We start from the raw sequence: 12,426 nt of genomic DNA, 5'->3' as shown, positions 1-12,426 counted from the left end.
GAAATCATCACCCATGCATTAGATCCTATGACGATCTATTGTGATAGTATGGTTGCACTAATTTACACAAGAGCTTCAAATATCATGATAGAATAAAACACATACAAGGTATGATTTTGTCGAAGATATTGTGACACGAAAGCAAGTGGTCTTGAAGCACATTTCTATGAGTTAGATGCTAGGGACATCTATGTGACACATGTCAAATCCATAAGATTGTGTATAATATGATTGTATTTGCTTAGTTGAACACTATGTAATCATACCTAGCTGGATCCTCATTTTCCATTTATATGATTGATGAAGTTTTTCAATCATATTTATTGGATATAGTATATTTCATTTATTTAAGATTAAGATATGATGTATGAGTTATCATTAGCATAACTAGATATGTATATCGATTCGCTAAGATTGGCTCACTCTTGTAAGCAGTTCCTCTAGCATTGATAGAGCGAGTAGTGATGAGACAAGTTGAGCTATAGTACTAAAAGAGTGAGTTTAGCTCAAATCTTTAAAGTGTCCCCTTGGTAAAGACTAAGATGAGACTTTTTATGCAATGAAGAGCTAACATGGATGTCTCTACACCATCAATGAACCTAGTGTAAAATCAGGCATGAGAACTTCATTTGGCACTGATAAGAGAGAGCAAATGAAAGACTCGAGTTAGGCGCTTGAGATGCAACTGATTTAAGACCCTTAAGGTGCTTTGAGTAAAGGCATACATGTAAAATAGAGAATCTCCACCACAACATACATTTCGTACTACATAATACTCAGCAACCCATCAAGAAGTGAGTGAATGGATCCTTGCTTCCTCACCATGTTAAGTTCCAGAGATCATATGCTTGTTCTCAACAATACTTTATGTGACTTTTAACAACGTTACAACGTGAAAAGTTGATGTTAGCTGCTCTAGTATGTTATCTCTGATCATGAGTGTTTTGATCTAAATGGACATTACTAGGAATGCATGTAACTCAAAACCAAGTGGCATTAGGGCAAAAGGATGGCATTTGGAATTACAAAACACACTCATAGTCATTAGCTAGCTAATTATGCCATTATGATGAGATTGGATATAATTGTGGGTATATGTTGAGTTAGATAGTGGTTATGGATCCCTTGAAGGATTGAAATATGCTTGATCCGGTGTAACTAGATGAGCCTGGGATACAGCAGTACAACATTTTCACTTTCTTTCTACTATTTTTTGAGTTGAAGTCTCCATCCTAGCCCTAACTAGTTCATAGCTCCCAATAGCAGGTGTATGCGACTGTCATATGACCCATTTATCTACATGAATAGGATTCAAAATTTGAGAGATAGAGATATGGTCATGCCCATTATGTACGAGGTGGAGATATTAAAAACCAAGATTGAGCACCTATGAGATGAGGGCTTGCCCAAACCTGGTTCAAGTCCTAGTTTATATGGGAGTAATTTCACGGTGATAACTACTTTGTGTAGTTATCATAACTTTTAAAAACTTCCCCAACCGCTTGGTGATAATAGGAAGGGAGTTAGAAATAGGAGATCTCGTAGAAGAAGTAATATCCTCTCCTGCACCCATCTCTCTCTGTCATCAGTGAACCCCAAAAGCTCTTGGGTTGTGAAAAAAGTTACTGTTTTGATGTAAATATATTTCTCACCATGAATCCATACTATAACAAAGAAGATATTCAAGAATATAATAAAGAGACCAAAGCACATGATCTTAGTTAAAGAAAGGTCTCGAAAACATTTGATCATGGTTCTGAAGGTACGTTACCAATTTTTGTTCTGATTGAAGATTTTGATTTCTTTCAGAAAAAAGGCGGACAAAGAAGAGGCTGAATTAGAAATTCACAAAACATCTCATATGATCCTGGGCATGACCAGAGTATATGTCAACTACTCTAAATTGTATAAAGCAAGTTCCTGAAGTTGTATACAAAGTCATGTGCTGTTCTTTATAAGCTTTAGCAAGCGTTAGTATTTACTTTTTGTGAAAAAGCTGAGCCAATAAAGTTTTCTTTTCCCTTTCCGTAGTCATGCATTCTAGTTCTTTTTTTACTATATCTTTACGTTATTGGATGCTATAGTCCTGGCCTTTAGCAATATTTCACGACTTGCAGTACATGTTAGAAGTGGCTATCACATTATAAAGGCCAAATTGACTATTGTAAATAACTCACTTTCTCATTCCTTTTCTGGTTTAGATTAACCCAATCCAGATCATACACCTATTTGCCATGTTGTTGTAACTGATGCAAAAGTTAATCTGATCATCCTCGGTAGTGGAAGTTTCAATTAGAAATCATGTCATGTGTCATGGAAAAAATCATTATGCTACATCAAAGGAGAAAACGTTAGTTCATACAAAAAACACATCTTACATTGCTCCAAAATTTTCAATCATGATGATAAATGCATTGAAGTACGCAAGGTTTATCCATTAATATTTACAAGGATTGTGCATGTAGTATCCAGTTATTATACCAAAATATAGAAAAGAAATCATTCTTGCAAGGCCAGTTTATCAGTATAAAATGAGGACAAGAAGAAGGATGACCAATACTGTGACGAAGACTACCAATGCCCAACAACACTGTTGAAAAGAACATAGCAAAGCTCATCAAGAAGGCAGCAAAAAGTAAATCTGGAAAGTAAGAGAACTAATTACAGCCAAGTACTATGACAGATAAGGACTCTGAAGAAATTTTTTCCATACATTTTTATTTTAAAAACCTCAAGTAGTTGGAGCTTTGAGGTCATGATTGGAAGTAAATTATCTATTTAAACAAGTATTAAAATTTTTTAAAAATCTCTCTGTTAATCTGGCTGAATTTGGTTTGATACATAATCATGTTAAATACTCTGTGAATGCACTATACTCTTAACATCCCAAACAGATAGCATGAAGCTCATCTACATGTGTGCCCGTTCCGTAATTTTTTTCTTTCATTTTCCTTTCTAAATGATCTTTGAGGTCATGAGATGGAATTAGTTATCTATTGAGATCTATTCAGATAGAAGCATGCAAGTTTCTTAAACACGCCTCTGTTCTTCATGCTGAATTTGCTTTGATGCACAATCATGTTATACACTGAATGCAATATAACACTCAACATCCCAGACAGATAACATGAAGTTTTTAGACCAGCTCTCTCTCTCTCTCTCTCTCTCTCTCTCTCTTTGTGTGTGTGTGTGTGTGGGTGTATGTGCCAAGTAGATAGATTGATCTTCTTCAAGGTCATAAGAATGGAAGCTAATTGTCTATTTAAATAAGTATGCAACATAATCATGTTATGGTATTCACTGAATGCGATATACCAGAACATCCCAAACAGACAGCATGAAGCTTATGTCTGTGCTGTGCTCTGCGTATGTTTGCATGTCAAGTAGATAGATCGATCTTTGAGGTCATGAGAATGAAAGTTAATTAACTACTTAAACAAGAAGTATGCAACATAATCATGTTAATGTATTCACTGAATACAAAATATAACTGAAGATCCCAAACCAATAGCATGAAGCTTATCTCTGCAGTGCTCTGTGTACATGTGTGTTTGTCTAGTAGATATATTGATCTTTGAGTTCATGAGAATGGAAGTTAATTATCTATTTAAGTAAGAAATATATAACATAATCATGTCAAGTATTCACTGAATGCAATACACTTAACGTTCCAAAATAGATAGCATGAAGACAAAACTTATACCCATGCTGTGCTGTGTGTGTGTCAAGTACATAGATTGATCTTTAAGGTCATAAGAATGGAAGTTAATTATTGTATTTCAATAATAAATATGCAACATAATCATGTTAAGGTATTCAGAGAATACAATATACCACTTAACATCCCGAACAGAAAGCATGAAACTTATGTCTGCGTTGCTCTCTCTCTCTCTCTCTCTCTCTCTCTCTGTCTCACTGTGTGTGTGTTTGTGCATGTGTCCGTGTGAAGCATAGCTAGGAAGAATATACGGTTGAGGACAGGACCAAACCTAGGTCTCTTGTAACAATAGCTTAGCTAGTTGGCACCCTCCTGTTGTTATGGTATATATTTCTAATTTTTAACAGTTCCTTACTAATTTTACTATTTTTCCTCTGAGTCATGGCAATTTTAATTATCAAAGTTTTCTCGAGGATTTTTCTCATCAAATTTTTTTGAGAGAATTTCTTCTTTTATTACGAGAGAAAAATTCTCATGAAATTACATTTCTTCATTTATATGCCAACTAAACTAAAGGGTTTTGATGACATTTACAAATAAATCACATTTTTTTTGGCAAATATGTTGTAATATATATATATATATATTTTTAATTTTGTTACATTGTCACTCTATGACCTACATTATACGTTCTTCTTAATTTTGACATTATTTTTCAAATTCCTTCTGATACTTCATAGAATTATAAAAATATTATCTTTACATATTAGTCTGGAATCTGGGTTCTGTGATGTTGGTTCCCCGATATATATACTGGATGGAGTCAGTTCTCTCTATGCATGGAAAGAGTTAGGGATTTCAGTTAATGTTGAAATGGGGCAGCATTTGTTGAATTAGGTTATTCGAAGTTGGCTTAGCAGATTACTGATACTTACCCGCGAAGATCTAGACCTAGTGCTTTTGGAAGCCTTGCGGAGTACAGTTTTAGCTTGGACTGCTGAAGCAGATGTCTCCTCCATGTGTCTATCAATGTCATCTGCCGGAAGTATAGCCAAGCATGATCAGTCTTTAAAGAAATAATTCATAACTTGAAAAAAGATTTGTTTGTTCGCTCTTCCTATTTTACCTATAGTAACACGCTGGCTGTGAAGTAGGACAGCAAGGTCTCGATATATTTCATTTACTTGTTCTACATCATTGTTTATTGCTTTTATTCCCTGGTCCCTTTCCTCTATCACAGCTTCATTGAATGTTATTTCATTGCCCAATGATAGTATCTCTTGCCTGCATATTGTGAAACAAGAAGTCATAACACAAATCATGTTTTGTGGGAAGAACTCAACTCTGAATGAGTTCAGATATTCAATCAAAAGCCTAACTCCTTAGACCATATTCCATGCAGTGGATATAACTCAGCAGGCTGATCTTTCTGAGTATCAGCTTTCTGTTTTCTGCCGAGACACAGATCAGGGGGAAGTTGCAGAAGCAGTCACTTAACTGTGTCAGAGCAGGTAAGGATAGAAGAGACAAATGATCTGTTTAGGAAATGTACATAATCAACCAAAGATTCACCCAAGATGTAATATCATAATAAGTTGTACTGTGCCAAACTAGACGGTACATGGCATACCATACCGAACCAGTTTGGTACCAGTATATGGTACAGAGGGCATCCCGACACTCGGCACTCCGAACTGGCCCCATACCTTACTAGATACAATGATAGCGTGGCACTAATACAGGACTCAGTACCGAGATGGCATACCTTGTGTAATATAGTTGCCATGTCCATTGTTGGCATGATTAATGCCTTTTTCCTTAACTTCAAAAGCATAGACTTCAAGCTGGTATTGATGCCACTAATGTCTTTCTCCAGTAGATGCAAGTAGCAAATCAATGAATTTGTTTAATTTAAAAGCCTTGAAGAAGAGGCTTAGATATTTAATGTGCGTGAAAAAGACAATGGACCTGCTATGAATGCAGCATTAAATTACAGAGGAAAATTTTAAAAATCCATTATAATTTTATACTAGTTTCTACCGGTTAGCAGATTCTCAATGCATATAGCTCAGGTAGAAAGTTTAAAGTAGGACATGACATAAAGCTATATAGAGGATTTTCTTCCTCTAGGTTGAAAAGATATCGTAAAATTATGGCCTAACGAACATCCTGAAACTATAAGGATGAATGTCATGTAAACAAATGTTCAATGCATACTGAAGTGAGAGAAAGATGGTAGGTTATCTTACTTTTGTTATGTATCGTTTGTGCTTTAAATGCAGATAATTAAGCAAAAATGCTGGGATGTTACACTAACTTGGGCAAGGACGTAGCGTTCATTCTCATTTTGTCAAGGTTATTTTAGTGTGATCTTCTGGATATATAGGGTTTTAGACAGACTTGTACATTTTGTAAAAGATCTTTCTAGAGGATAGTCTTAGAATTGTCCCGAAATAAAATAATAAAGCATGAATTGATGATTCTAGAGGGGAAGTTCAAAATGAACTGGATTAACCTGAAGGCCTTTATAAAAATCATCATGAATGAGGCCCAGCTACTTCCTGGATAATTCAGAAACTTTCCAAAGGACATACCATTATGTACTCTTGATGGCCTCTCAAATTATAGAAGGGTTCATGGTGTTTCCAAAATATCGACTAAAATCCCAATCCGTCTTAGCTGTCCTGCATCATACCAGTACGATGCTGGTTCCTAGGATGGGTCTGGGGCCTTGGTACATGAAAACCAGGTTGACTCAGTTGGTATCACATGCTATAAATCAGGATGGTGTTTCAAATGGGCAAGACACACTGTCCTGATACTTGAGACAGGTTGACATCCCGTTAATTCATTAGGACGCCATTTTTTTGTCTTTCTTTTCTTCCATTATTTGTTGTTCTTAATGATTGTTTAAAGGTTCCTAGGATTTCTTTATGCCATAGTCTGGAACTAAGCGACAATATTGAGGTAATATGTTGGCCTATGAAACCAATACCATTTCTATTTGACTTCGCAAAAAAATGGCAATAAATAAAAAATGTGCTGGGAGACAACAAGAGGAGACTACTAGATTTTAATCTCAATTGGAGAGGACAAATATGACTAATAGAAGATGGATAGACTTGCTCTCTCCCTTCTTCCTCTCTTTCTCCCTTCTTTCTTTCCTCCCCTAATGTGCAAAGCAAACAGTCAAAAGAAACAAGATAGTGGTAACGGAACCGTAAGAAGACCTATTCCCCCCAAAAACTGTCCTAATTTTAGATTATAATATAAACCACCCTTTAAAAACTTTAAACAACTATTAAAAGTAACAAATGATAGGAAAAAAAAAAAAAAATGGTGCCCTAGTGAATTGCTGGGACATCAACCCATCATAAGCATCAGGATGGTCCCATCCCAACTTGGTCCCTAACCAATACCGTGATCCAGGAGTGTGATTTAAAAATCTTGCTCCAAATTAAAGTTTGTAAGAATATTTTCAAATACCAAACCTTTTTTTCTTTTTATCTTGTGTCCTTTCTACATTGGTGTCTTTTGCTTCCTCTCGGGGAAATAGACATGCATCAAGTGAAATTAACTGAGTGGTTACACTCATACGGGAAAAAATAAATAGAAGTTAGACAATTATCAAAAAGGTCACAGTCTAAAAGAGAGATGTAAATGCGAAATGTGAATGAATTCCCCAAGGGCATTCGTTAAGGGGATCACCTCCATTTAGGAAACCAACAGAGTGTCATACAGTTTCTAGAAATATTTAATGTACAAGCTGAAATCATGTGTAAATTGCTCATGAAGCTTCTAAAAGTTCTATGCTAAGTTTACATCCAAGTGAGTTGTGGCAAATAGATAAATAACTCAAGACAACATATTCAAGAGTTATTGGAGATCTTTTTGGGGGTTCGAATACTCTACTATATTATCTACACAACATTCATGCATATTATGAAGAATATAGTCTTCTATATGGTCGAGTACAAGAGGCAATAGGAAGGGACGAGTAGGAGGGACTGGATTTTCTGTTGGTCCTGCAATATCCCAAGATTGTCGGGGTATTGTGAATCTCTTTGTACATAATTCTTTGCTCAAGGTACAATTCCACCCTAAGCATGATCCCACTCTTTATGTAATCCCAAATTATACTTCACAAGAATCAAGACTCTGAGCCTCTTTTGTGGATCATAGTTCCAGCATATTTTACATTCTTTTACAGTTGGTTGTGAGGGTCAACTAGGATCACAGCCATCCGTATCTCTACTTACATGCATTTATGTACACAAATCTTGGAATGCAAGAATGTAAATATGGTGGAATTGAAAATCCATTATACTAGTGTCTCCAATATACCATCAAAAGAAATCTCTAACTCATCTGCTGGATATCTGACAGAGATATAACACAGTATTTAAACACCTCTTACTATAATCAGTAAACAAATTTGTTCAAGCAGTAAAAGATGCTTTCTACATCAGTTCTCATAACTGAATCAGAAGCAATCCAATGATTCATGCTCTCAAGAGTATCTTTTTCATCTTTATCTGCTGCTTTACATTCCATAAAATGTTCGAGGAAAAAAAAAATTAAATGCTTGTCAATTTGGCAACTCATGCACTACAAAAATCCATTCCACTGCTCTATGATATCAATAACCAAATACCAAACAGTCAAAATGCTTACCTCTTCTGCTCCCAAAGAAGTAGCATGCCCTCTTCATCTCCATCCCCTTTCCCATTCTCTTCTGCTCCCGAGCTTTCAAATCCAACTCCATCAAATCAACTACTACTCCAACTGATCTTAAATGACGAAAGATCACAATTTCAGAAGAATCAACAAGTAATAAAGAAAGAGCAAGATACCTCGAGGGCAAAGGAGACCGAGAAGTGGAAGGGGCGTAGGCTAACTCCCGCTCTTCCGCAAGCTTCTGGGCCTTCTGGAAGTCATGAATCGCTGCCTGGAAGTCTCTGGCCAGCTTCGCCTCCTCTGCCCTCTTGCTCGGCTGCCATTAACCCCCAAATCATACTCGTCTTAGCGATATCAATTCAAAGGAAAATACTAACAGCAGGAACAAGAATTCTAAATATATAATAACATTTTCGTCGCGGTTGGCATCGATGAGGGATTTGAGCTTGGTGGAGGTCTCCTTCACCAACTGCCCAATTCGCTTCCTCGCGTCTTGCCTGCATTGAATCACAGGAAACCGTTGGCGAACGTCGATGTTTCAAGAAAATGGAGGACATGAAAGCCGAGAGAGAGAAAGAGAGTATACAGGGCTTGGCGGTGCTCCGATGTGTCTTTGGAGGTTCCGATGGCGTCGACGAGACGCCGGAATCCAGCGGCGGCGGTGTTGATCTGGAATATTCCGGCGGCCACGGCCGACGTACTAGTTTTGGGAGCCAAAGAGGGCTTGGAGGGGTCCTCGAGATCTTGGAAGCTCATCTCTTCTTCTTCTTTGCTGGAGAGAGAGATGGGGAAGGGGGCGGGGTCGGTAATTGGTGGTCCGCAGGTGGGTGGTGCTTGGCCGGCTACCGGCCATTAAAGTAACGGCTTTTCAAACAGAGACTTGGAGAGGAAAAATTATTACAACGCCCTTCCTTGAGGCTTTACGGAGGTGACGTTGACGAAGACGCGTAGATTATTAGATCTTAGAAGATTTGGCGACAGCATGATGGCTAAGGTATGCAAGCTTTTATGCGGACACCGTTGTGTCTTCTGCGTTCGCTTGATATGTAGCGCCATCTTCTGGTATCAAGTATCAACATCAGCGAAGCTTTTTCATTTGTTGAAAGTTAGAGTGGATAAGATGGATTCATAAGAATAAGAAAAAGTGGGCTGCCACGTTTCCACAGGATATCAAAAAATTTTCATGCCGACATGGCGGTTGTATGTATGTTGTATTTTAATCAGGACTTTACAAATTACATCAATTTATAATAATATGCCAATAATGATACCAGGAACTTGCAATTGGGACTCCTCTCTCTCTGTTTTTTTATGAAAAATAAATATTTTTTCCTGATTTATAAATGATTAGGATAATTCTATGTCTATACTCAATATGACAGATAAAATGGATAGATTAGAATACAAGGATGAATGTGGTTGGAAATGACGAGCTCTAACTAGGGCCCATCTCAGTATAAATGTTAATACCCGTCTGCTACTTTATCTGGCTCCTTATAAATGTACTTCACTAAATGCTTAGTGAACGCGTGGTGGATTCAACTATCAATGAGTATTGAAATGAGGTTGTGGGACTCATTGTTGTTGACATTGTGACGTACATCATGAAGTAAAGAACCCTAAGGTACCTCAAAGTTTGCTCTGTTGGTCACAAGGACTCATCAATGTTTCCTTTCATCCATGCCCTTAATTAGAGTTGGGCACAAGGACTCATCCACGGCCCGGCACGAAGCGGGCCGTGCCTGGCACGGCCCGCCCGCTACAGTACCGGGCCGTGCCTGGCACGGCCCATTTGAGAGGGTCGTACTGGGTCACAGGGTACTGGCCCGCGGGCCGAGCCCGGCACGGCCCGGTCTAGGCCCGCTGGCCAAGCACGGCATGGCCCGCGGGCCAGCCCGGCACGGCCCATAAGGGCCTGGGCCGGGCTGGCCCGCGGGCCTGGCACGGTCCGGGCCTGGGCCCGGCCCGGCCCGATAAAAATTAATGCTTCATAAATTTTTTTAATAAATTAATAAATATTGAAAACTAAGGATTTATGAATATAAAGCCACCATTGGTGGGGGGTTTGGCATAGACCCCTACCAGTTTATTAATTTAAATCAAAATGATACATGAAGGGAGGTTTGGACCTTGGTCTGACCTCCAGAATACAATAAGAAAGGGCCGAGGTTTGGACCTTGGTCTGACCTCCAGAATACAATAAAAATGTACAATTATAAAAAATTAAGAAATCTTACTAATCATCAGTGATTCAGTGAATCAGTATTCACTCTTCAGTCTTCAGTCTTCAGTCTTCAGTAGTGTTTGTATCATCATCATCAGAGGATGTTGTATTATGTCCACCTTTATCTTGAAGTCTTGCCTCAGCATCCAACCAATCTTTGAAGCAGAGAAGCATCTCTACCGTTTCGCCCGTCATCCTACTTCTCTTTTCGTCAAGAACACGCCGACCTGCACTAAAAGCGGATTCCGATGCTACCGTGGACATCGGCACAGCTAAAATATCGCGTGCAATTGCAGACATAACAGGATATTGATTTCTAACACTCTTCCACCAAGATAATACATCTAGATTCTCTATTTGATTTTCATCATATGCAGAATGAAGATCATTTCGTAAATAAAATTCTAGTTCACTACTTAAAGATGAAGAAGATGAAGAGGAACTTGAAGCATGTGTGTGTCTTCTCTGTGCAATGAATGAAAAAATAGATGACGAACGAGAACTACTAGAAGAAGAAATAGAGGTTTGTATTTGTGTTCTAGATCCACGAATTTTTTCATCATATATAGCATAAATATCATAAAGAAGTTGTTTTACCTCATCTTTAGCAGATTCAGAATCATGATTCATATTTTCAGAGTATGCATCAAGTAAAATTAGCACGCCATTTAATTTAACTCTAGGATCAAATACAGCAGCTAAGTTATGCATAGGACATATCTTGTCCCAATACTCATTCCATTTAGATTCCATTAGGTCAATAATAGGCATTAAAACATCATCATATCTATGTTCTGCAAATTTTTGACTAATTATATATGCTTGTTGTAAAAATGAACATGAAGTTGGATAATAAATACCAGAAAGAACATTGGTAGCATTATAAAAACTAAGCAAAAAATCTTCCAAAATTTTTTCTTTATTCCAATCAGTTTCAGACAATGTAAAGCCTAATCCACGATCATTAATATATGCATTTAATAAGTTTTTATATGGGTATGCATCATCTATCATGCTATATGTGGAGTTCCAACGAGTAATTACATCAAGTTTAAATTTTTTAAAATGTTTACCATGATTTATGCATAATTCCTTAAATTCTTGAAGTCTTGATCTTGAAGCATGAATAAAAGAAACTGCATTTCTAATTTTTGAAATCACATCTTGAATCATGCCCATGCCAGCTTGAACAGAAAGATTTAAGATATGACATGCACATCTAATATGCAATAAATTTCCATCTAACATGGGATGCAATGAGTCTTTTAATAATGCAACAGCAGAATTATTATTAGATGCATTATCAAAAGTAATAGACATAATTTTATCATTAATATTATATGAACATGCAGTTTGATAAATGATATTTGAAATTTGTTGCCCAGAATGTGGAAAATCAAAAGCACGAAAAGCAAGAATACGTTTATTTAATTACCAATCATTATCAATATAATGAGCAGTAATGACAATAAAACAATTACTACCTACAGATGCTGACCAAATATCAGAAGTTAATGAAATTTTTACATTTAAAGTAGAAAGTGTTTCAATTAAATTTTGTTTCATTGCTAAAAAGTTAGTCATAGCTACTCTTCTAAATGTACGCCTACTAGTTCTTTTGTAAGCAGGTTGTAGGTTTAATTGAACATATTCTTCAAAATTAAAAGATTCACATAAACTAAAAGGTAATTCATCCTTAACTATCCATTTTACAAGTGCTTTTCTTTGATTTTCATGATTATATGCAAAATTACCTACAAGTAATCCCCCTTGTATATTAAGGGTACTTTGAGTTTGAGCATGAGAATCATGCATCCTATGACTCTCTTGATGTCTTTTTAAATGCCCTGTTCCCCCACTACTACTA

General features: G+C 37.0%; 1 protein-coding gene across 1 annotated transcript; it reads right to left on the bottom strand.

Moving 5' to 3' along the window:
• Window positions 1-2,351: 2,351 nt before the first annotated feature.
• On the bottom strand, window positions 2,352-9,339 carry LOC103723743 (syntaxin-22-like). Its single transcript, XM_008814764.3, has 7 exons — window positions 8,922-9,339; window positions 8,745-8,832; window positions 8,512-8,651; window positions 8,333-8,404; window positions 4,785-4,942; window positions 4,594-4,694; window positions 2,352-2,590 (listed from the first exon to the last, which is right to left on the bottom strand). The coding sequence occupies exons 1-7, from the start codon at window positions 9,089-9,091 to the stop codon at window positions 2,522-2,524; spliced, it is 798 nt and encodes a 265-aa protein (XP_008812986.1). The 5' UTR covers window positions 9,092-9,339; the 3' UTR covers window positions 2,352-2,521.
• Between the last annotated feature and the right edge of the window lie 3,087 nt (window positions 9,340-12,426).

The sequence above is a fragment of the Phoenix dactylifera genome, unplaced genomic scaffold (genome assembly GCF_009389715.1).
Source record: "Phoenix dactylifera cultivar Barhee BC4 unplaced genomic scaffold, palm_55x_up_171113_PBpolish2nd_filt_p 000618F, whole genome shotgun sequence".
Taxonomy (NCBI): Eukaryota; Viridiplantae; Streptophyta; class Magnoliopsida; order Arecales; family Arecaceae; genus Phoenix; species Phoenix dactylifera.
This window is presented reverse-complemented; position numbering and strand designations above follow the sequence as displayed.